Source organism: Venturia canescens, chromosome 4 (assembly GCF_019457755.1).
Source record: "Venturia canescens isolate UGA chromosome 4, ASM1945775v1, whole genome shotgun sequence".
NCBI classification, from domain to species: domain Eukaryota; kingdom Metazoa; phylum Arthropoda; class Insecta; order Hymenoptera; family Ichneumonidae; genus Venturia; species Venturia canescens.
This window is the reverse complement of record NC_057424.1, coordinates 13,163,442-13,189,240: the sequence shown is the minus strand read 5'-3', so window position 1 is coordinate 13,189,240 and position 25,799 is coordinate 13,163,442. Positions and strand designations below refer to the sequence as shown.

Below are 25,799 nucleotides of genomic sequence, written 5' to 3'. Positions count from 1 at the left end.
TGGTGTTTATCGGGTAGAACTGCTTCGACTGCAACTTTCTTCATAATAAGCCTCTCGAAGGGAGAAAGATTAATGATTCGAAAGATATTTCACAGTTCTCTGAGACTTCGAGAAATTGATTAACGAACAAGAGAGCTTGGGCTGATCGCTTATTTGTTGTTGGACGAGGTTATGTTCGATCGAACATCTCAATTTGGGACTACCAAAATCTCCATGAACGTTCGATCGTTTTGATCATTTGGAATAAATTTTAATGAAAAACTACTCGTAATTTTGCTACTTTTATCACAATATTTCGGGTCAAGAGGGGCTTGTGATTACTGTTCGAAAGGTGAAATTTGAATCGAACGAGTGTTGATCGATCCATCTCGTTCGTCGTTGCGATACGAACCTTGCACAGAAACTCGTGAATGAGCTTACCATTTTACGAGCTCGAAACGCGATGGATAGGCGTTGAACCACCATAAAGACTCATCCTCGTTCCTTCTTCCTATTTCTTTTGGATATTCGTTTTTTTCTTTTTCCTTGAAATTTTTGTTTCGTGCAGCCCTTTCGCTTCTTTCCCACTCCCTCTTCTACGGAGTTTATTACATTTTCTTCATTTTTTGTTCGACCGAGAGCTCGCCGCGATTGGTGCAAGGGCGGTTGTTAACGAAAATTAGCATGAGCGATCGAGAGCTGTAGTTTTGTGTTCCGTAGACACGTCCACTCGCCTTCGTATACGCAGAAACGTAGACTCCGTGTGTATGCAACACTCGGATAATCGTTTCTCGCTTCACAAACCCAGCCGATTGGACAGAAGCTGAACGATCGCTCCGCACAACCAGCAATTTAATGAGCTTCGAGATCCTCCGAGATTCCGATTGGGCACGACCACAGTTGTGAAAATGTGCTTCGAAACGTTTACGGAAATTTCGATGTCTTTGATTTTTCCTATTTATAAAGACTCATTTATTAAAAAACCAACACAGATTCGAAAATTATTGCGAAAATATTTCATGCTTCGCTTGTATTCACCGTTAGAAATAATAAATTGTCATAAAAATAATATTCCAGTGTCGCGAAATGGTGGTTTTCGATAATGCTTAAATTTGAGGTTATGTATCGCTGTTTCATTTCTACGAAGGATTTTCTTACCCCCCCACGAAAGAACGTCAAGTCGGTCGCTTTAACATTTTGGTGGATTGGAATTTGGTGGATCAAGTAAATAGTTGCTGAATGACGAAAAAATAGAATTTCATCGTTTTTGGGCATTAAGCGTCGAACGTCCTGTGCATGAGTCGCGCGTTACGGTACAGGGGCTAAGGACGAGTCTATGAGATGAGAAAATAATAATAAAGTAGAAATGAGCCAACCCGTCCATAAATTGCTGGGCTCCTTGTTAATGGTCTGTTCTTGGGGCCCGGGGGCGACCTCGCAACAAAACAGCTCGTCGTTTCACATATATTCAAGTAGTTTTTGTCTCTCTCGCTACCTCCCATACCCAGTTCCATTTTTACACATGTCTATAACATTCATTGAATTATTGTAGTTTTTTTCGATATTCCAATAACTCGAAAAACTGAAAAAGTATGGATATCGTTTGGAACATTCGGAAAAAAAACGGTCGTATAATCCCGCTATTGATGGGCGTCGTGACTTGGTACTGAGGATGTGAGGAATCGAACATCGATCACACCAAAAGTATCGATGAGCATGAACTCGCAACGCCCCTTGCGGTTTTTTTATTCACTCGATGAAACTTCTTAGTTTCAGCCGTTTCGGCAATAATTATGAGAATAGCGCTGAATATCGAACTAATGCAGTATTAAAAAGAAATCATTCGGCAGACACATTTTTTTCAAATATTTAGGTTAGATTTCATCTACTCAATGTATAAATAATTATTATTCCGTTGCATTCTTACCTGCTTTTGAATAAATGAGCATTCATTGAGAAACACGTTAAGAATCGGGAACTTTTTCGTGAGAATTAGTTTCGTTCTGAGTTTTCCAGCACTTCCGTGTAGCTGCGAAACAACTTATTGTCATCAAACTTTCATTGCAAACTAATTTAGAATTCGTCGAATCGAATCGTATGATGCGAACAGACGAAAGAGACAAGGTTGGAAATGATCGTTGAAAACTAGAAATTCGTTAAGCTTTACATGCTTCCTGTTTCTATTCAGCAATATGAATTCTAGTCGTTAGAGCCGACAGAGTAACGTTGGCGCCTCACCGGAAGATTTGGCAACCTTCCATAGAGGGCACCACTCTTCAGACTGGATCAGCGCGCCAGCTAACGAGTAACTGCTGTACTTTAAATTAAAAAAACTTTTTTACTGCTTACCGATTCGAAAATGTGCTGCCACTTATATATTTACTTGGCATTTCTAGTCAATCGAAAAATTTTCGACAGAAAAAATACCGACTGTGATAAATAGTAGTGTCAATTAGTATTAAATATCCAAAAACGGGAATCCCAGAATACTGATTTTTTTCTGTTTTTTCTACCAAATGTTTGATTGAGTTGTTTTTGACTTCACGAAGTCTCAACTGGTTTTTTCTACTCGCCTTATTTCATTTCAATACGCGGAAATAATCATTTCAAAACAATAAAAAGATACGCACAAAACCTTGTTCTATATCAATCAAAACATTCATTCGATCACAGTTTGTATGAAAAAAAATAAAAATAGATTTTCGACGAATTCATTTTCCCTGTTCTTCGTTTGCCTTATTCTTCCCCGTGTAATTAGACAGTATAGACAAGATATAAAATTGTTGCGTCAAACTCATTATCACATTTAGCGAACTCACATGCAATCCGAAAGAAATCGTCGCTCCGTTACTAAATTCTGCAGTCACAACCCGATGCTCGATTGTCTTATCCTCTTCCTTCTTTCGATCCTTTACCTGCTGCTACACGGTCCTCTTCAAGAAACACATGGAAAAACATTTGAACGCACACTTTTCCTTCCAACTACTTTCTTAATATTTTTTTTTGTTATTTATTGAAACTACACACAAACTACACAGCATATCGTACCAAAAAACCATTGCTGTTTTATTGACGTTCATTCATTTGGCGGTCTCTCTTGAAAAGAGGAATTTGAGGTTATGCCGCCAAAAATGTAACTGTCGGCGCGAGGCGCGAGGATGAAAAATCCAAAACTTCTCGAACATGCGTATCAACGTTCTGACATTGAAAGATAAACAAATAAGGAATGAACATTTTTTTCGATCCCCTTACCAAACGAACACGTACGAAAATAACGAACTATTTTTCTTTGTTCTGCTAGTTGGAAAATATATTTTTTATGCCTCACATAGCTACGGTGTGCGATCAGTTGCGTGCAGCGTTTGCTACATTTGGCTTATCTCCGCGGTCTCAGCTCACACTAATTTGATATGATACAAAAATCTGTATCGGGTTCGGAATTCGCAAACTACAAAGTAGTTGTAGCATTTTCTGTCATTCCTGTCGGCTATGCCGTGACTTCATGGACTGCGTGTCTTCAGTCTTTGGACTTGCGTTGCTTACATGCATATTGGCTCGCTTGCGAACACGCGTCCCCGCGTGGGAGCATGCAAACAATTCTCGAAACCAAGGGCCGCAGGTGTCACAAGCTGTCTCCGAGGCTCTGGCTCACGATAATTTTTTCCATAATTCGTAGAAATTTTAGAAATCAAGACGCGATAGCGGCTCGTCTCTGAGCAAAGAAAAAAGACTTAAACAAGCTCTGCCTATTTTTATGTACGGTTTATACGCGAATATAACGGTTTTCAAGCCTTTACATTTTTTCATTGTGCTCTCGTAGCGGAAGCACCTAACAATCGCCGTTTCTCGGCACATACGCATGGACGCAAAAATATATGAATCTAGTGAGCAATGATACGGCAGGAGATACAAATTTTATCGTATTGGAATAAAAAAAAAAATATGAAAGTGATCCCGCTTTGTTCAATTTGCCGATAACTATAGTAGATACGCATCGCATTCAATGCTTCGGCCGGTAATATAACCTATTCTAGACATTTTACTCACTTTTGTTTTCCGGTTTTCTAGACGTTTTAGCAATATAGAATTGACGTATCAAGTTCGAAATTTCGAAATCAAATCCAGCCGGTTCCTAAAATCTTTTTTTATTTTTCATCCTTGAACCGTCGACTCAGTAAACGTTTAATTTTTTCAGCAAGTACCAAATATAACTCAAAGACGAATACAATCAGAAAAAATACAATCGGGTTGCTCGCAATTGTGCATTCGCATGTCGCTTTGTAACATGAAAAACTTCTCCATTTTTCCATGAATTCATCATTATTTCAACTAAAAAGTGAATTGTAGGAAAAAATATTGTCGAAAAGCAGTGTTGTAATGTTATTATTCTACGTAACGTAGAGCATCGACGATCGAGAGCTCGTTATCGAACGATTTTATCTGTGAAACGCACCCACCTAAGCGCCCACCGAAACCCGATGATTTTTCCTGACACTGATAAACGAGCACGAGGCCATTTTTTCCTCGCTAGAGATATCTCTTGTTCTCTCTCTCTCTCTTTTTTATCAAACAGGTTTCGACCAGCGTTTGCCACGCAAGAGAGCGTCCGTAATTTATTCTAAACACAAACGATGGAGAGCTTCGAGGTTTCGTTTTTACGTAAATTGACAATTAATCCATTTATAAAAAACTTCTTTTACTTACTGCCATAGGAAAATTGCTAAAATCGTCTGAAGAGCTACATAACCAAAAACTTCGAACCCTCGTTCGTGTTGCATTCGATTCATATTTTCCCGTCGATCAACAAAATGTTAAATTGCAACAATTCCGTAATTTTTGCACGAGTTTCCCAAATTCCGAAATTCAATTGAATAGTTCTTTCCTCACAAACCATTTTGAGCATAAAAAGAAGTCCAGTCGTCCTGTGACTATAAAATTCAAATTCTCACAGCAAAGACATCTCGATAAGTCGATCAAAAACCCGAAAATTTAGAAGCACACTCAAGATCGTTCCCGATTTTCATCTTTTTTATTTTACTGTTGTTTTCGTTCATTTTATTATTTTTTTTTTTAGTTTTTATTGGGCATGTATGCTAACTACAGTTATTGTACACATAATTCATCGTGAAAGATCCTAAATATCCATATATATATATTTATGTATATATGTATATAATATTTAAATATAAATATACATACTTAAATTCGCAATATATATATACATATATATGTATATATATATATATATAATATTTATTTATCATATTATACCTCGTACAACACAATAGCAGTGCACAAATAGAAAGAAGACGATGGCGGATTTTCACGAAAGCAAAAAATGTCTCTCGATATAAATCCAGGCTGGAGGCAAAATGAAAGAAAAAAACGAAGAGAGAGTTGATACATCACATGGACGATCCTGTAGCCCTAACTTTCGTACAAAATAGTATGCCCATTTTTCGTTTTTCATTTTTTTGTTTCGACGTACAAACTGTGTATAGCTGTGTACAAAAAATGCATGTTTTGTCGTTTTTTGGCTCGAGTTTTTGTATGTGTTTTTTTTCTTCAAATCTTTTCTTCTCATTTCATATCGTGATAAATCACTGACAAAATGTTCTTCGACAATAATTCTACAAAGTTGCACACTGTTGGAAAGTCCCGGCATTGTTTGAGGAGGGGGGACGTGAGCAAACTCGAAGAAAAACGGAAAATTGTACAATTTTCATTACTTTTAACTCGAGACTCGATAACGATCGCTTGAATAACCCATTTAATAAAGAAGAGTAAAAAACGAATGAGAAACAAGAAGCTATTCGTCGAGCGGGTGAAAAATGAGGTGCGAGCTGGTGGAAATTCGGGTGCGAGACGGCGGCAAAGGGAAACGCGAAATTCCTGACGGAAATAAACAATATAAACAACTCTTTTCCCTAGCTAAGCACCCGATCGCAAAACACAACAAAACAAAAAAAATTTTATTTCCCTCGACATTTTTTCTAACTACCCTCAACGAGACGACCGAAAGGAAAGGTTAATAAGCAAATACCAATCCCAAACTATTTAAAATGATTAAGCAAACATACGGTAAATAATAATTCATAATATTATTTTTATTTGTGTAATTTTTTTTATTTTTTTTTTTTCTATTTCATCATTCAAAATGATACCGGGTATTATTGATAACCGGAGCAATAATAGAACAGTCGATGATCGGTTTGTTTTTTTTTTCTTCATGTTCTGTTCAAACGGACATACTCGAGGGGGAAATAAAAACAAGCTGCAAAGTGCTGCGTTAAGGGGTAGATTTTTGTCCGACGATGGGTCGTTTTTTATGGTTAAGGGGCGAGGAGGGGAAGGCATACGTTAACCAGTATAGCTATCTATACATATTACAATTAGGCTAAAAATAAAGGTGCTTGTTTCTCTCGTTGCTGGGTTTTTTTTTTTTTTTTTCATTTTCTTTTTCAATTTTTGTTCTTCCACAATCATTCACGACTTTATTTTAGGTTTATTTATCAAACTCGAATCACTCTTAATCGCACCTTCGTCATACACGATCGACATTTTCTTTTTCTCTCAATAATCGGTTTTTTATTTTGCTTTTTTTTCAATTCGAGGCTAATGCAATGAATCGTTCTAACCACCGATTCTCATGCTACTTAATTGCAAATTGAATAATTAGTTACTCTCCTTTATCTCAAACTCTCTTGCTTTCTCTCGCTCTCTCTTTCTTTCTTGTTTCTTTTTTTCCATCAATTTTCAACCTTATTTTGCAATGTCTCTCGCCATCGCCCCTCGATTTGAAATATTTCTCGATTACTCTCTATCACACACTTTTTCTCACATTTTAAACGGAAACTAAAGAATTTTGTACAACTCCAAATAATGGAGTTGATGGTCCTTGAGGGTTGGGGGAGGGTTCGGGAGAGAGCATCGCTTCATTTACTTCGTCGTATTAATCAAACATCTTCTTATTTTTTATCCCAATCATTCTTCCTTATTCTTGTTCTTTTTCCTTTCTTCTCTGCTACGCTCTCGATCGCGTGGCCAAGTATTTTGCATCACGATGTTACCCTAGAAATATCCAATACAGTATTTGAATTTTCCTATATACTCGAACAATTAAAAAATTTTTTCTTTTTGACCAGAAAAAAGCTTCCGATGATTTTTATGTCATAAACACACCTTTTAGTAGGTGATAAAAAATGATGAGAATTCCATGCGAAAAATCAACAGTAACCAAATTGAAATACGTTTCCTTGGTTAGGCCGAATGATTTCTTGTGAATGCAGTTTCGAATGAACTTTAAATGTAATTTTTTCATCTTCCAGAATGTTAGTAGCATTTTGTTAAAATTTGTACAAGAATTTTATTGAAGATTACATTTGATTTACAACCAATACTCACTTGGTTAGTTTATTTAAAGAGAAACATTAACGATTTCAGCAGCATCCGGATTTCGGGGCATCGACGTCGCGTCCTTGCGTAATTTTCAGATTATTCGCTGTCTCAACTCCCGCACTTGACGGCGAACCGACTCGTGTTTTTATCTCAGCAGCCATCGTCATGAAAGCCTGCTCAACGTTCATTGCGTTCTTTGCTGAGGTCTCGAGGAACGGAATGTTCAATTGATCTGCGTATTCCTGAAAATTTCAACAAATATGTACATTATTTTTTGAACTACAAGAAAAAGCTTCCGAAATTGCCAATGACACTAAAGTTTACAAATTCATAATGGAAAATGGATTAAAAAATCGGAAAACCGACGTTTTTAGAAGTCAGTCATTCAAACGATTGATTTTTGCAATTATTTTCAGGTCGTTATTCATTTTGTAAATACATATTCATATTTTCGTACTAATTTCTACATGGATAATAATTTATCCAGTTGATTGCACATGATGTTTGTTATTATTTTCCCCGGAAATGCTGTACTCGCGTATGTCATGGTAAGGCAGGGCTCGCGTTAGCTCTTTTTTCCGTCGTACTTCGCGTCGAGCATCTCATCATGTAAAGCAATTCATACGTATATAATAATATGATTTTTATCAACATACCATTCCAATGGGGCAATATTGACGTTTTGTAAGTTTACATGCAGTGAATCTCCCCCTTATGGACAGTTATTATTTTACGTATTGATTTTTTCAAACAATTTTATTCTGTAATTTTCTGTTATTGAATTTTTGGACTTTGATTGGAATAAACAAAAACAAACCTTGGCAACCGGATAATCGACGACTTTCTTGTTAGTTAAATCGCACTTGTTGCCGACCAGTAGCTTATTGACATTGTCACAGGCATAACGATCAATCTCTTCGAGCCATTGCTTGACATTGTTGAAGGAATCCTGATCCGTACAATCATAAACGACGATTATACCATGAGCTCCTCTGTAGTAAGAACTTGTTATAGTCCTGAATCTTTCTTGTCCCGCAGTGTCCCAAATTTGAAGCTTTATCGTTTTTTTGTCTAGTTCGATTGTTCTTATTTTGAAATCAACTCCGATCGTACTGATGTAACTCTCTGTGTATGTGTCATCCGCAAAACGCAGAAGAAGGCACGATTTACCAACTCCAGAGTCCCCAATCAACAGGAGCTTGAATAAATAGTCACTGCAAATATAAAATCATCACGAGTTATAAAACAATTACAACAATAAGGATTGTTGGACGATTTTTAATATGAATTACAAAATATCAGAAATATACTGAAAGATCCAAGAAAACAAATGACAGAATATATGAATAATTTGCTATTTCAATTTTTATTGTATTTTTTTAATATATCATTTGATATACATGGAAGCTATATGTTTTTGTGAATATCCAAAGTTTTTGACACATTGGGCGGAATTTCTAAAATCTTCCCATGGACAGCAAGAAAATTCGTAATGAAATAATTTGAAACCTTGACGTTTCCTCTTATAATAATTCGTGCACAAATTCTTCACAACATTGCGCATAATAATTTGAATTATTCAATAGTCGTATTAGAATATTTGATTGTGTTTTTAAACGGAAGGCTATTATTCAGTCAAGTGCTGGTATTCTTTCGTAATTGATGAATCTGGTAATCAAAAAAAAGTATATTAAAGGCTGTAAATTTTGCTGAAATAAACAAAGACGGGGAGCGTAGATTTTTTTGAATTTCCTAGTAAACACGACTTCGGAAATCATCAAACAGGAGAACTTGAGTTTCTTAAGTTCATGATTAGAAACAAAACGTACGAAAATGGAAAAAAAATCATGAGATTTGAAGATGAACCAAAAACTTAATAATAAACAGCAACAATTTCAACAGGTGTATAATAGTAACAGCTAAGAACGATGGGTTAAAAGCAAGTTCATGTGTGGAAAATGAAAAAAAAAAAAAAGACGACGAAATAAATCGAAGGGAGTGGACATATGAGTGACTCATGGATAGGAGCAAAAAGAAATGATTCGATGTCCGAGAGAAAGAGAGAGAGTGAGATAAAAAACGGGAGATGAGGGAGAGAGAGAGTCTGGAATAATGGTGTACATTTCGTATAAAGCACATATATACACAAAAAATATGGCGTTCCCGTTGTCGAGAGTCGAGCGAAAAGTCCGGAAATGCACGAGCAGCTGGTTGTTCTGACAACGGAATCGAGAGACGTGGAGGGGCGTTGTGCGTGTACCTGTGCGTGGACAACCTCGATCTCTGTCTTTCAATTTCTCTGTCTCTCTCGTTGAGAGATGGGTCGGAAGAAAAAAATTTCAAAGACGTATTAGCGCACAGAGAGGGGGGCAGTAAGTGAAGGAGAGAAAAAGCAAAAGAGAGCAACAGAGATAGCGAACAGGAGAAATCTGTCAGTAGACACGAGTGATTTTCACCAAAACGCCAATGACACAGTATTAGGGCGAATATCACGAGATTCGCATTTGTTTCTTTGAGTAATATATAGGGGAGGAGGGAGAATACTATGGCGCATTTATTTATCTCCGAGCCGATAATTACGCGTCACCTTTGTTGCCACGGGAGTTTCTTTTTTTTGTCATCAAAAGAGCGAGATACAAAAGGCGTAATAATAATAATAATAATATCAATACGAGTGAGATGGGAACATGACGACCGTGCCAGACGTGATCGTAGTACAGACAGCACGTATGGATAATGAATAATAAAAATAAAGAGTACTAAAAAATTATTGTGATCAAAGGTTTACTCACTATTCCGGATTCATTGTGGACATGCTATGCTCTCGAGTCTTCTAACACTATATTGCGCGCTCTCTCTCTCTCTCTCTCTGTTTTATTTCTGAGCGTTTATCCGTTTGCTTTCCTTGATGTCTTTCCTCTAAACGATTCACTACGTTCTTTCCTTTTATTATTGTAAGGTTATTGTCCTTCGTAGTTAACTTATTATCTCGATTATTTTCGTTTACGAACAAACGCGATCTCGATATTTTTTTTCATCAACGCCACGGGTACCACGTCCCGAAAAAAATACGAGAGTGACGAACTGACGAAACAATGGCGGACGCGGCGGGTACCTCCTACCAGACGAACGAACGAACGATCTCTACCAATTGACGTAATGCCAGAATGGCAGGAGTTGCTGCTGCTGCTGTGCTGTTTCACTTTACCCCTTCCCCCACACTTACCTGCGCTACGACGTGACGCTAGATGTTTCAGCATGAAAACACCACGTTACGCATGCGCCTTCAATCTCAAACCCGAGCACTGACGCTCTCTCGCGACGGTTTTCTTCTCTAAAAAAATCTTCTACACAAAACACTATTCTATGGATATGAGTTGTCAATTTTTCTTATTCTATCTCTTACAGAATTTGTTACCTATTCTCGATTCATTTGCTCGATCGACAAATGCGTCATCGATATACGCGACTGCAATAACAATCCATGCAATCGCCGTCGACGTCCAAAGATCAATCCAAATTGAACATTTGCTCATCGTCGGGGAGTGCCTACTCGAAAAATGATTAATTTGAAACTATTGATTTGTAAAGTTTCGATAGAAAAAAATTACTGAATTCCATGCTATTAATTTAATTTATCGGTTCATTCTCTAAAGCTTACATAAATTATTTACTTTGTGCCACAGACTTTAATTTGAAAGAGGGAAAATATTTGCATTTAATTCTATTATGTTTTACTCATCGACGATAAACTAATTCTCTGGATTTCAGTTTTGGTATCTCAAAACGATAAATTATCGTGAGAGTGAGAAACTGGAAATAAGTTGGAACAGAGCACGTAGTGGCAATATCGCTGTCTATATATTGGAATGAATTTGCAAATTTGTAGCTTTTCACAACTCTGACAAATGATCATAGAGTACGATGTGCGATACGCTCGAGAAATAAAAATAACCATGAAAACACTGAAAATCGATAAAAATAAAATTTATTTCTCCACTATCACAGCCAAAAGTCTTTTTGTCAAACCGTGCGCGTGATCATCAGCATTCCTGACCATTTTAAGCATGCTTTTGCTTTTACACGTAGCGTAAGAAATTTGATCAAATATATAGTTCTATTCGCATATATATGCGATCTAACGTAAAATGGATCGATGTTGCTACAAACCGATTTTCGATCTCGGGTATGTCCCTGCCGAACCTCCGTGAACTTCACCGCGGCTAAAAGTTTGAATTTCTAACTATTTTCAGTGTATATCGTTTTATCGGGCTCGTTAGAAATTGGTTAATTAGAAAGAATCGTGAACAAAAATCTGTGTAGAGGCAGTCGATTTGGATATTCTTCCGGAAAGGAAACTTCGAATTGGGGTCCTCCGTATAAAATCTCCACAATTGATTAAAAATAGAATATAAGAAAAAGGTAGTCTTCGAAACCACCAGTCCCGTTCGTACGCATTTTCGCTGCAGTCGACTACTGCTACTCAAAAATGATAATGAAAATCTAAAAAATTATTTGCCGCGGTTGAAATTTCAAGTGCAATCGGTTTGTTTACCTTCTTTGAACCTTGACTCTGTCCTTCACTGCGCGCTCTCTGGCAGTCCGGTAAGGCAAGAATAATGGGGAGGAGGAGAGCTCATATGTTTGGGTTTCGCATGCTTGACAATAAGATGCTTTGTCGGAAATCCAACATCAGTTGACCAAGTTCACGGAGGTCCCTGCCGGTACTGTCGCTAAGGTGCGGTGATGATGGTCGATCGGTGATGGTGGCGGCGAGTTCTCGCCACGGATATAAATAAAATGTTTAAAAAAAATGCCCACCATTTACAATAAATATCTTCCGATAAGCAATTGAAATTTCAGGAGGCATAATAACACAAATTTTGCTTTTTTATGAAAGCATGTCAATCATTTCTATCGCCATTGGAAACGTGACTTAACGGTGACGTGTAAGCGTCGTACCACGTGGACGTCGGATCGACACGTCGCAGAATAAGCGGTGGCTTTTTACATTAGAGTCGGTGAACGCGTCGGTAAACACGTATACGTTTCGATTCTAACAGTTGGCGTTTTGTCACTCGCCATCATAAGAAGCGTTTCTCAGTCTGTCGAAAAACCTTCAACGGGTCAGTCTTCCCGAGGTCGTAGTAATTTGAGTGTTTATTTTTTTTGTGAAATAGTGAACAGCAAATAATTACAAATGGTGAGAATTATCGAATTATGATGGGGAATATTAAGATTGCCGAAACTTTTCCAATTTCTTTGTCGGTCCCTACGGCTGTCTGAAACCTCTACTTCTCTTCGCAACTTTTAATCGTTTTTATGAATTACCAAATAAACAGCCAGCTGCACCCAGTTCTACGTCCGTTGGAGCCGGTGGTAGGTCACCTAGCAAAGCTGTTGCTCCTCGCACCTCCGGGGTCGGTACCGTAAGACAGCGTAAAACTGCCCCTGCAACGTCAGCGAGAAATCGCAATACTGGCACGAGTTCCGGTGGCATGTGGAGATATTACACCGATGACTCGCCTGGAATTAAAGTGTAAGTTATCTCCCATAACTTCAAAATTATAAAAATTTACTTAAAACCGAAATGTCGATTTTTGAGCTTTGTGTTCCATTTCTATCATTTTTTTCATTGTACGTCAACACAATCCTCTGACCTCCTTCTTGAGTTGGGTATGCTTATGCGCTCAAGTGAGCATAAGAAAATTGTGAAAACCGAGGGTTAATTAAGTAGACCTCTTTTTATCAAACCTTTACTCAAAGACTGCCACGATCTTCTGGCAATTTTTAAGCATATGTTTTAGAACTTCATTAATTTGAGAAAAATTTCTTCAAAATATAAATGAGTTGGCTGAGTTGAAAAAACATTTTCAATCGGGAGTCCACATTCCTCAACAAAAATTGTAAAAACACCGGGGAAGTAACTCTGCTGAGAGGCCTTGACCTGTAACCATGACACAGATTTGGACCAAATCTTACCACATAACGTACCTTATTTTCTTAAGTAGTCTCTCGATCACCACTCAAATTTGAGTTAAAGCCTTCTCTTTCTTTGAAATTCCGGTCTGACACTTATATGTAAAATGAGATGAGACAAATAGTGATTCGAACTATGATAATGTGTAAAATCTGTCAAATGCCATGATGTTTCACATTTCCTTCTTATTCAAAGACTCCTTACTAACTGTGAGAGAAGTATTTTACATGGAGTATACAGTTTTTCTAAAATATAAAATTTCAAGTTTATATTTTAGATAAGTTTATCAATTCAACATTTTCACATTGCCTGTAAGGCTCTCACTGAGACCACAATGAATTCTTTTGAGATAGTCAACGAATTGAAATTAATGAAAGAAAATTGATCGTTCTCAAGAATAAATTCCTCAATTCCATCTACAACAATAGTTTTTTTTGTTAAGATTCAGTAAAATTATGTTCCAGAATTGCCAAAAAATAATATAATAAAATTATGACAAGGTATCGTGATCTTTTTTACTGAACTGGGAACAAGATATTAAAAATGCTGCATTATTCGATTCTTTTACAGAGGTCCAGTTCCAGTTCTCGTGATGTCACTCCTCTTCATAGCATCTGTATTTATGCTCCACATCTGGGGAAAATACACACGGTCTTAAAAGTAAAAAAAATACAAAATAATACAACAACAAATAATCCATAAAACTTTAAAGACTCGAGAGACTGTAAAAAGTTCAAGGGACACCAGCCCCGCACGACGTGCATACAGAAACAACAGAATTGTCCGATTACCGCTGAGATATTCTCATTGGTCACAAATGAAAAGATTAATTGTGAATTGAAAATGAAAATCTTATGAGAATTATATTTACAAGTGGGTTAAACGGAATTCCTTCATTTTTAAGATTGTGTTTTTTAAGTTATTCGCTCTGTTCATTGCCTTCATTGGTAATTGCATTAATTATGATAATAAATTTTGATATAGCACTCTATGTAATTGAATCATTATGTGGCTCAGTTATATGACTGTATTAAAAATAAATATGGTAATAATGTACAATTTTTTTCGTTCATTCGCGCTATTGTGCATTCCGTTTTTCTTTTCAAAATTTTTTATAGTCCCAAAAGTCAAATTTTTCATAATTTATGATTTCCGATCCTAGATTGGATCGATAGTCAAACTTCACAACTGAATTGATGTTAAATTGACTCCCTGCCATTATTAAAATGAATGCGGTGACTTCTTGTAATTAAATTAATTGAACAATCGGATTTTCAATAGCTCTTTCAATTGTATACACAAAATTTTGATAATTAGCGTATTGACTTGAAATATAGAAAAAAGATCTTCGAGTACACTCAAAGAAATTAGTAGCATTTTATTATACTTTGTTCACACTGAATATTCTTCTATTTCAAATAGCTTGGCAACTTTTTATTCGATCTAATAAATTATTTTTGAGTGTCCTATTTTTTCGACGATCGCTGCTTAAATTGTTGGATCTCGAGATACAACCGTTCACAAAATATAAACGTCGAAAATGAAAGCAGCTGAAACAATTGACTGGATAATTCAGTAAAGAATCATGGACCAAAATGTTAATTCATGGGACGACAGATGTATTTTCGTTAATCGTTTACATCCATCAATCTAATATAATTATCAGCAGAAAACAAAATTAATACTACTGATGCCAATATCTATTTCGAAGTGATTCAAACATCGTACAGTTTACAACGAAATTTGTAATGAAACGGAAAAAAGTGAGGTTTACAATATTTATCATGATGGATTTTCACCAGATTTTTGAATTTTTTTGTTGCATCGTTGAAACTATAATATCGCAGGAGAATATTGACGAAATGATGAGAAAGAAAGACTGAAAAACCAATGCTATATCGTTAAGTAACCATTAAAAACAATAAAAATGTACCAAAAGTACATTTTTGTCCGTACGTAACTTTTGAGAGTTGCCGTCTGCGAAGATAATATATTTTTCAATCGCCCGGACAAGTGGAAACAATAGGTTAGACGTCAATAACGAAATGTTACCGGGCATGCATTTCTCATGATATATACAAATATTCAGAAAGTTGTTATGAAAAAACAGCGCATTTTCTTCAATTTATGCTTCGATGACAATTTTTTGACTCTTCAATTCACAAATTTATGTGACCTTTTTCCGATATTTGTTTTTCCGGGAGACGTGATGATGGGCAGAGTCCCGCATTGAAAAATATTTTGAAAAAAATGGTCTCTTTTAAGCGTAGGAGATTTTTTTTTTTTCATTCACATTATATTTATTTTTGTTGAATAATCTTTTTTTCTCAATCAAACTGCACTGCCTTTTGAGACATTGTTAAGAAATCCTTGGAACACAACGAAAATTCATGACGTGACGAATTTTTATATTCCATCAAGTTGGAATTTTGTTTTGCATTTTTGTTTCACGGCTCTTCAGTAAGGGTTAAAAAACTACGACAAAATATAATAGCTTTGTTGAAATTAAATTGCAACTATCGTAAATATAAATGTCTTTCAGTTATGATGGAATTTCGACGTTGTATCGGGCTCGAACAACGCAAGCATCTGTGATTGCATCTAACGAAAAGAAGTATTGTGAATTCTGTTTCGAAGCTCAATATAATTTAGCGTCCGTCTTTGTAATTTGAGGATCCATAGGAGTTGTTTCTCTGTTGTTGAGAAAATCCAGAATAATTTTGTGGACGCCAATTGTTGGAACCGAAATTGTTGCCTTGCCAGTTATTAGGGGGAATGGAATTTTTGGGTTCGTTTTGTGGCATCCAGCGTTGTTGGTCATTGGAGTTTTGGTTGGAAAAACTAGACCAGAGAGGTTTGGGCATGCTGTTGGATAGGGAACTACCTTTGTTTTGCCAATTGTCGTTCGATTTGTTAGACCAGTTTTGTTCCATTTTATCATTTCTTCCCCAATTGGAGTTTGACGGTTCGTCGGATTGCCAGCGTGATTTACCGGTCATGGGATCGTCACCCCATGGATCTTTCGCGTCATCCGGCAAATCCATCCACTGTTTATCGCCTTTGCCAGAATTTCTCCAGTTGTCATTACGATTATTGGACTGTCCGTAAGAATTATCATTACCGCGTGGCCCATTCCACTGATCGCCGCTAGGTCCTTGGCCATTATTTCCGCCTTGCCACTGTCTCTCGTTTCCTGATTTACCGGACGTTTGTTTAGAATTCCAAACATCACCACCGCCGCTCATCCACATGCCCTCCCTTCCATCGCTCCGTTTATTTGCAGTCTGTCGGAATCTGTCGTTTAACGAAGAACTATTCCAATTTTGAGAGTTCTCGGTTTTGTCACTTGACCAGCGTCGATCCGGGACGCTGCTCTCGAGAGAGCGTTGTGGTTGCATCTGTCCCTGTTGACGTTGATTCCAATTTCCCTGGTTCATATTATCTCCTCTGTTCATGTCCCAATCGTCGGAGAATCTCTTCGGCGGTGACAGGCCACGATTTCCCGAGGGATAGTCACGTCGAACCGGGGATGTTCCGCGTCTTGAATTTTCAGAACTCTGTGGCCTGTTTTGAACCGGACGCCGATGAAATATATCGGAATACGGATTTTTTCGTTGAGGCGGTGTAAGTTCTCGCCTAGGTGGCGAAGCCTGATGACGCGGGGGAGGCGACGCCTGGCGTTTTTCGTGCTGTGTGTACAGAGGTGGTGCGTAACGTCTGGCCGGAGAAATAGCTCTTGACGGCGAAAGCAGAGAACGTTTTGGCGAGGGTGGGCGAGCTATAGACTCCATCAATGGCATCAAACTACTATTCTTATTGCCCATTGGTTCACGGGTTTTCTCAACTTGATTCGTTGGGTTCCAATCGTTGCCTTGATTCTTGCGATAGTTTCTTCCTCCTTGCATAGACTCGGCTATTCCTCTCAGACTATCTTGAAAACCGCGTACTTCCTGAGGATTCATACCAGCTGGCATAATTTTACTGCGATCGAGAGCTCCTCGATTGAACAACGCCACCGGCGGAGGATTTCCTCCGAATTCTGAATTCGGTGTCGTTATGACGATATCTTGGGGCCCCATGTTTTGTACAAAACGATCGCGGAATATTGGGTTCCCTTGGTTATCTGGAATGTTTTGGTGGCCTGAGGATTGATAACTGTTGTCCGGAGGAGCAATTCTATGCCACACTGAACGCGGTATTTGATTTCGAAGCTTGTTCGTTTGATCGAGAACCATATTCAACATATTCTGCAATTGTTTTGCTGCGTCGACCTCTGCCATCGGATTCTGACCTGTCATTCGCTGCTGATTCATTTTCAAGTGCTGACGCTGATTTTGGGCTTGTTGCATGACGCGCGGGCCCGATAATCTTCCTCGCAAATCGCCACGATTGTCGCTACCGCGCATTCTCTTTTCTGAAGGACCTTGGTTACCGGCGGTTCCACCACCTTGTTTCTGTGCCTCTATTGTCGCCCAATGACGCTTACGCTTTTGAGCTCCCGACAATCTCTGACGCATCGGTTGTCCTTTCGCCAAAGGATTTTTCTTCAGCGTCGACGTGTTCGGAACTTTCGTTGATTTAGCCACTTTTACTGGATTCGATGGATCCGGGCTCAATGGACTATCTTTCACCGGTTTCTCGGAAGACGTTGTTGCTCCAACTGGTTTCGTTTGCTGCGCATTTGTACCGTTTGCTTTGTCCGCAGCTCCGTTCTTTCCTCTTAATCTTCCTCCATTTGCTTTTCCAGCCATCGGGTTTTTAACTAAGTTGCTAGTTGCAGGTTTTCCTGGAGTTGCCACTGGATTCCTCACCACGCCTGTTACTGTACCAGGAACCTGTAATGATTCAATATTCAGGAGACCTTTATCACGAACTATTTATTACAACGAAATGCAAATGATACTAATCTTTTTGATTTTTAGTCCTTTCTAAAATGTTGAATACGTTTATGAAAAATAGCAAATACTATTATCTAGAGCGTTTGGTTTGTTAGATTTTAACTTCCAATTTTTATTTCTTCTCATTGTATCTTCATTCCTGTTATTTCAATAAAAGATTACAAACCATTTGAGTCCAAGCAGCCGCTCTTTGTTTTCTCATTTTATTCCGTCGATTTGCTCGATTATTAGATCGACGAGCTGCGTTCGTAGCATTCACTTGCCCTGGGCTAGCCTTCACTCCACCTTTTTTGCCTTGAACGGTAGCTCCGGCGTTTCCTTTGTTGACTCGTGGAGGATTTTTACGCGGTAGCTCGTTCGGAGAGAGACCAGCTCGGAATTTAACATGATCCCAAAACCAAGGTTCATTCATGTTTTCCAAATTCAAACGTTCCATTCGGATGACGACTTCAAAGTGAGGTCCGGTCGGTAAAGTGTCAACCAATATGGCGCGTAAGGGCATGAATGGATTGCCAAGATCACCATCCACTGGTCGAGTTAATTCCAGCATCGCTCGAACCGATTGTTTCGTCAAGGTCGTTATCATTACAATTCGGCGAAGAGACGGAATTTTTCGGAGTGCGGTCATCATCTCGATGTCTGCAAATTTTTTAAATTCACAAATACACCGTTATTTTCGTTTCAAGAGTTGAATATCATTAAAACCAATACTCATTATTTGAGATGTACCTCGTCCGAGTTTCGTGTTGCCGTTAACAATAGCAGAAGCTTTCGTGTTCTTGAGAAGAGTTGTCACTTTCGTTATCAATTCGCTCGTCTGGCCCATCACGAAAGAGGCGTTTTGCACTTTGTTCAACTCACTCGTCATCTCGGCTTCCTCTACTTCCGATGGCGCGTCAAGACCAAGCACTTTTTTGCATTTCTATAAATTAAGAAAAGTATGAGAACGATCAAAACAGAATCAAAAATATAGTGAAATATAAAAATATTTTCAGAAAAATCTCGTACACAAAATATAAGAGGAAACTACAATCGCACAGATCAGTTATTCAAAGACAATACTTTTAGAATATAAATATGAGAATTTTGGACTTACGGAAGCAACCATAAGACCGATCAAACCGAGACCACAGCCAACTTCGATTACAGTTGTTTTCTGCAAAGGACTCAACATGTCGCCAACGGCAGCACCTAATTGTTCGACACCGGACGCATTGCACCAAAAATTCGTTTTTGGAGCAAGTTGAATCTTGACTCCGCCCACAGTCTCGTCGAGAGCCTCAGTTCCAGCGAGAAACGTTATGTTCGAAGTGCCTGTATTTCCGCTCCTAAGACAATTTCATTTTTCCAAATAAATACAATTTTTCTTACTATTAATTTTTTAAATCATTAGACAAACAATTTTATACGAAGATGAAATTTATATTAATTGAAAAATATGAACGATCGTTGATTCAAAATACTTGATTGAACTCTAATAATTAAAATTGAAATATTGAGAAAAAAACTTACTTGGGATCAATGGATTTGCAATAAAGTGATTTGACATTGCAATCCTTTCCAGGACCAGTCTCGAAAGTCTGTTTCAATTTTTGCATGGTCGCTGCACTGATTTTTTTCCCAGTTGCGAACACCATGAGCTCGTCCTTGCTGTTGCTTCTGACGAGAAGCCAGAGCCAATTGTGATTGCGATCGCCGGTGAATCCAGATTCTGGGTGGGTTGGTATTTCCGTAACATCGTCTTCGACGTTAACTCCCTCGACCATAGGATTAGACTCGTCCTTGGACGGGGTTTCGAGCGGTATAACGTCAGGCGTCGATTTTTCTTCTTCTTCTTCTTCTTCTTCCGGGGATTTCACCTCCGTTGAGGATTCTTTAGCAGCCATTGCTTCCTCATGGAGCGACCGTTCGATATTTTGAATGAACTCCTCAAAGACCTGCGTGGAAATTAATTTTATTATGCTTAGACGGTGTCTCCATTCGTGTTTCAAAATGCCGCGGTCGAAATTTTACCAAATTTCTATATAAATTTTCTTTTTCACAGTTACAAAGTTATATTCAATTAATTTTTACGATAAAAAATTTCAAGTATTTGAAAAAAAAACCTCTAGGTAAATAAATTTTGTTTTGGGGCTTTAAATCGTTGACTCAGTGGCTTTTGTTATACAAGTCAAACCGCACCACGACGGTCGTCACATCGCATACACGGTCTTTCGCTCGCGAAGGAAGATAAGGATTTTTCATTTGACTTTTTTCATTGATTATCGCACACGAAAAATATTTCGAGAAGATGAAACTCGCAACGTCATTAAAAAATAAATTATTCAATGCCATCGGGATCGTTTGCTAGCACAATTGACCCTGAGAGAAGCCTTTAGCTTTATTTGAAATTCGTATTCGAGAGCTCTCAAAGCGAAAAGAAAAATTTCGAAAGTTAGTTACGTCTGGAATTTTACGAGAAGAATACACGCCTCGTGTATCATTAACCAAGGCTCAATTGCCATTGGAAGAATGAATGAGTTTCTCAAATTGCACAGTTTCCGCAGGCATGATTCTGTGCTATTCCACAAACGCCTCAAAGCACATTTGGCTTTTTGATATTTTGCTTTTCCACGAAAAGTCTCATTTTGTGGCAAAGCGACGTATAGTGGATTGTTGGTAGGAAAAATGAGAGAGCCAAATATTTCGATAAAGAAATCGATGGTTTGGGATAAACGATTTTCACTACTCATAAAAAAACATCCCAACTTGTGAAGACCGAAGAGCGTCAGTGGGCAATCTTTGAATGTATGTTTTCTTCGGTTAAATTTTATTTGAAAACATCCTTCACCGACTTTTTCAAAACGTCGATGAATTCACGAGTCAGACAATTTTCCTAAAGAATCATTGCCGAGTTTTATTTCTTCATTTATAGTTTATCCAGTTCATTTTGAGCCGAATTTCGCAATTTTAATCGTCGGATATTTCATACTTTCGTATTGAATCCAACGAACGAAATTCGTAAAACCAGACGTAAAAAACTCGTAAAACGACCGTTACGACAGAAACACGAGTTTCGCTCTTTTTCAAGAGCAAACACACGCATACGAGGAACACGCGAAAATGCGTGATTGGAGAGTTCGAATCGAATTATCGAATTCGAGAGTTTTGAAGATTCGTAATTTCTTCGTTATTATTGTTATTTAATTACATTAGTCAAGCTGACGTGTCCTGTCAGAAGCACTGCAAGCTTCTGCGTCGAGGTTTTGTCAGCACATTCATTTGTTTCTAAAGAGCAAAAACCACTGTAAAATTTTCGGAAAGTCGATTTTTTTTATTGGCTCAAAATATACTTGAACTTAGACCCTTTGGAATGAGGAGCTAAAGGCTCATACCTGATAGAGCCTCCTCCCCGAGCGTGTCTGTTTGCTCCGAGCACGATCCAAAATTTTTCAAAGTTCAAAATGCATTTTTCTTGAAACATGATTGTTGAAAAGGGCACGCAGCATATATCCAGCAGAAATGGCTCTGGGTCGTCATTTTTGAATATTTATCAATCACAACTATTTGTTATACTTGAATATCATCCTATCACCTTTCCTTCCTTCTGAAAAATGGCTCGGATAAAGGGATTTTTTAAGGCAGTTACAGTGATTTTAGCCCTTAAAGAAATTGGGATCAAAATGACAATTGTTTGTTCAAAGACGTTTAACCATCATTTTTGCCAATAAGACGATTTTTAGGATAAAATGACCAAAAATTGACCATTATGGCCAATTCCTATTCGTTTCGAGGATTTTTCGCGTGTATTCAAGAAAAATTCGAATTCACGATTCACGTGTTCAATATTGAATATATTGATCGAATCAAATTGAAAATTTGATGGCAGTGATTTATTAATTTCGTAGAAATTCGTAATTTTCTCTGAATAGTAATTGAATTTGATTATTCAATATAACAATAAAAATCCTCGAAGACATGATTGTTAGTCACGTCCCACAAGATAAATATTTGGCACGAAATATTTGATTGCAAATGTCATTCCAAATTATTCGTGCATTTTTTTTTTCAATTTTGATTTTTGAATAAATTAAAGGAAATGCAGCGATGAGTTGCATTTTTCGGTTTGGTTTTACGTAGCAAAAAGTAAGTGTACCTTGACGACACGCATTACAAAGGGTGGATATTGCGAGGCATTATCTGTATTAAGGCCCGATCCATCGGTTGGACCCAGCCGCCAGACTGTTTCTAATTTCTTGTTAACAGTCCCTTCAGCGCTGTCCTCCTCCTTGTTTGTTGACTCCTGTACAGTTTTTCTGCTGCCTAAACATGCCACATTATATTTTTATCATCGGTCTGTTCACGGAATTAATGAATCACCGTTAATTTAACGCGACATTGCATTTGGTTTCTTCAAAGTGCAAACATTTACAATTCTTTGTTTTTTTTTTTTTTTTTGATACGACAATAATAAACGGTATTAAGTCGTCTTCCACCTAAAACATATTGAAAATATAACGTTAAACATATCGTTGAGAATCGCAGAATAAAATCTCTGTGTAGGAGATTTACAGTGTAAATTATTTATCGTAAGATCATCACGATTTAATTTAATCAAAAAATTTTTTCGTGGATCATTACTGAAGTGAGAGTGTGTGACTTTTTTAACTATTCGAAAACACACAGATCAATCGCGTCGTGAATATTTCAGCGACGGAGATCTCGTTCCGATCGGATCATGGGTCACTGCTTCTTCGCTGACTCCAGAAATTGGAGTCACGTATCTCACAGAACCACAAAAAAGTCAGGCTCTTCATCTGGATTTGTTTTATTCGTTTTTTGTAATTTTTTTCCCGTGTAATGCGAGTGTTTTGATTCCGTTGAGCTAATCTCGTAGCCCATTACGAATTATCGTATGGTGTGTGGATTGTGCACAACTCGATATTTCATTCCCGAAGAAAACATGGCGAAGATTTTCAATACTTCGCTTTTTTTCACAACAAAGAAAATAATAATTATTCATTCAATAATTATTATTTTTCATAGAGTGAGAGTGTTGTTGAGGAATTACCTGTGAAAAATTCTCGGGAATCTCGTCCACGAGAGTCAAAAATTGCAGATTATAGCCATTTTACAATATCATAACTTTTGTAGTTGTTCAATGCTTCGTGAACAAATGTCGCTAAGAAATGAAAATATGGAGTCTGGAATATAGAGGATTTAAAAACTCACAGATAAACTTCCAGCGGTTGGTATGCGGCTTGTTGAGCGGGCAACGTCGTGGCGGATCAAAATGACAGACGGAAGACTTATTGTGCTCCAGCCAGGGCTTGTAAGCAGGATAAGATAGTTCGAGAACTCGTGCTAGTTTAGACAATCTCTCCTTAACGATGTCCATCTTTGCGTTCAACTGTAGAAATAATAATTCTATTAAAATAACCATTTTTTTCATTTACAAGTACCAAATTTCAATGAATGATGTTTTGCTTTGACTTTTTGTTCTGTAAAATTCCACAAGAAACAATGTTTTCACACATACACAAAACAAAAATTGTCTTCACAGTATTTAAAGAGGAATGTCAAAACGAGTGGTCTTTCATATTCGAGGGAGAAAAATACTTGCCTTCTCCTCATACCAAGCAGGCTCAGGCGGTACTGACTCCACAACAGAGTCAGTTTCCTTAGAATCTTCGACGGAGGTTAGAGCATCGCTTTTCCCATCTCCATCTTTGGTGTCGCAGCAAAGAATCTCTGAAGCGTCCAATACCAAGGTATCACCATCGTTTGAATCTCCTTTAGTGGGTTGTGGTCCATCCATTTCAACATCCTCAGTAAAATCAGGACTGTCGTCTACTGGACGTTTCGGTGGATTAACCGGATTTTGGGCAGGCTCTGTTGTTTGTTTAGGAGGTTCCGTGCACTCAACAACTTCTGTAGCCTCAGAAGCTGCTCCACTCTTAGTAGAATTCTCAGCATCCATTGGACTTGGCGATGGATCTTCCTCACCTGTACACTCGTCCACCACTTCGAAATCTCCCTCGTCGAACATTACTTCGTCCAAGTCTTCTATTTTGAGAATTCAGTTCATTATATTTTTTCCAATACTCTTTCACAAAATTTTCACAATTGCTAGGATTAATATGTAACTTTTATTGACAAGTGATGATAAATTAATTTTTTAAATATATCACATAAGGTTTGTGTGCAAAAAAAAAGTGATTTCAACCCATTGAACACTGATGAGAAGATAGCAAAAACTACTCCTCAAGACAACAAAGACAGATAACTGCTCATCGTTCTTTTCTAGGAAATTTTGTATTCGGAATGTTTCTGGTAAATTTATTGCTCAAAGTTAAATTATTTTATCGTATAACGGAATCACTCTGATTATTAACTTCGAGAGAAACACAGCTTAAGATTTATCACAACAATAAATTGTTGACCGTCGATACGTCCTGAAATTTTCAGTATTTTATACATAATCTTTCTCGATTATCATACTCGAGCATAAACGACAATATAATTTCATTATCTTTGGACATAACCCTCGATCTACTTCTACTTTATTCGATCGATTATGAGACAAATTGAAAATACTTGGAACACTAATATATTTCTTATGGATATTGATTATTAAGACGGAGAAAATAAACTAGCTTCTAGCCGGAAAATCGCTGAATGGAGCTGAACGTTGCCAGACGTGAGGGACGCGATTCCGATGGCGTTTCAAGGCCGTAAATGATCGCAATTTGCGAAACACGAAAGGTTGGATTGGTGCGAACGTTACTTTTTCGTCAATTTCACGTCAATGGTAGAACAACGGTAATGGAATGGCAGCGAAAAATCGAGAGCTTACCCATTCTAATGCTTATCGCATCTAGAGTGATTATAGATTCGCGAATAAATATCCTACCAGCGTTCGTGAATCAAGTAACAAGACAAATGACGCCTAAGGACCAAGTTCTTCTCTCCGTCACCCGCAGCCTCCCCCCGCCCAGGCCCGACCGAAGTTACACTTGTTTTTATAATTTATTCTATCATTTACGCAACTGTAAACTCCCCAAATTACTCACCAAAGATCTCACGATGTTAATAAAGATGATGCGGTTAATTGATTTAAACAATGATTAAACCACTTTGTGCATCCTACGAAAAAATTATTCGCGACGCGGCTTCAATCGACGGAAACTCGAAAGATCAGACGATTCTAATATGACGCCGACAGACGGCTGTTCAAGTGCTCCTAATTTACGAATTCACCGGTGGTCGCTGCACGAACTAACGCGATCGCAGCGCCGCCGACCGGAAGTTCTTATGTCAATGCTCTCCTATATACATGCAAATCCGTCATTTAAATCATCAGAAATCGATCGTATGATTGTTTAGTAGTAACTATAAAATATTGACTTTTTCACCTTCAATTAACTAGCGTAAAAAGACATCTGCGTCTCTACAGACACATTTAAATTATCCATTATTGTGTTCATTTGAAAAATTCAGGACATTTCAGAGTTGCTTTTTTTCTCCGCTCATGCGCAGTTCAAGAAAATTCAGCTTCATTCGTG

The 25,799-nt window shown here is 37.7% G+C and overlaps 3 protein-coding genes across 5 annotated transcripts; 1 reads left to right on the top strand and 2 right to left on the bottom strand.

Annotated features, from left to right (window-relative positions):
- Nucleotides 1–6,083: 6,083 nt before the first annotated feature.
- Nucleotides 6,084–10,548, bottom strand: LOC122410200 (ras-related protein Rab-1A-like). The gene is made up of 4 exons (XM_043418303.1): nucleotides 10,170–10,548; nucleotides 8,195–8,591; nucleotides 7,384–7,619; nucleotides 6,084–7,050 (listed from the first exon to the last, which is right to left on the bottom strand). The coding sequence occupies exons 1-3, from the start codon at nucleotides 10,190–10,192 to the stop codon at nucleotides 7,419–7,421; spliced, it is 621 nt and encodes a 206-aa protein (XP_043274238.1). The 5' UTR covers nucleotides 10,193–10,548; the 3' UTR covers nucleotides 6,084–7,050; nucleotides 7,384–7,418.
- Nucleotides 10,549–12,386: 1,838 nt separating this feature from the next.
- On the top strand, nucleotides 12,387–14,413 carry Sec61beta (Sec61 translocon subunit beta). Its single transcript, XM_043418304.1, has 3 exons — nucleotides 12,387–12,580; nucleotides 12,720–12,916; nucleotides 13,928–14,413. Exons 1-3 carry the CDS (start codon nucleotides 12,578–12,580, stop codon nucleotides 14,013–14,015), a joined length of 288 nt encoding a protein of 95 aa, XP_043274239.1. The 5' UTR covers nucleotides 12,387–12,577; the 3' UTR covers nucleotides 14,016–14,413.
- Nucleotides 14,414–14,955: 542 nt separating this feature from the next.
- On the bottom strand, nucleotides 14,956–25,465 carry LOC122410198 (uncharacterized). 3 transcript variants are annotated; one of them, XM_043418301.1, is made up of 9 exons: nucleotides 25,308–25,465; nucleotides 23,858–24,300; nucleotides 23,467–23,644; nucleotides 22,391–22,557; nucleotides 19,768–20,192; nucleotides 19,352–19,583; nucleotides 18,985–19,177; nucleotides 18,422–18,894; nucleotides 14,956–18,192 (listed from the first exon to the last, which is right to left on the bottom strand). In XM_043418301.1, the coding sequence occupies exons 2-9, from the start codon at nucleotides 24,281–24,283 to the stop codon at nucleotides 16,006–16,008; spliced, it is 4,281 nt and encodes a 1,426-aa protein (XP_043274236.1). In that variant the 5' UTR covers nucleotides 24,284–24,300; nucleotides 25,308–25,465; the 3' UTR covers nucleotides 14,956–16,005. The 3 variants fall into 3 exon arrangements, with proteins under 3 accessions (XP_043274236.1, XP_043274237.1, XP_043274235.1); XM_043418302.1 differs by having other exon boundaries at nucleotides 23,858–24,297; nucleotides 25,308–25,460; XM_043418300.1 differs by lacking the exon at nucleotides 25,308–25,465 and adding an exon at nucleotides 25,091–25,109 and having other exon boundaries at nucleotides 23,858–24,297.
- Nucleotides 25,466–25,799: the final 334 nt, after the last annotated feature.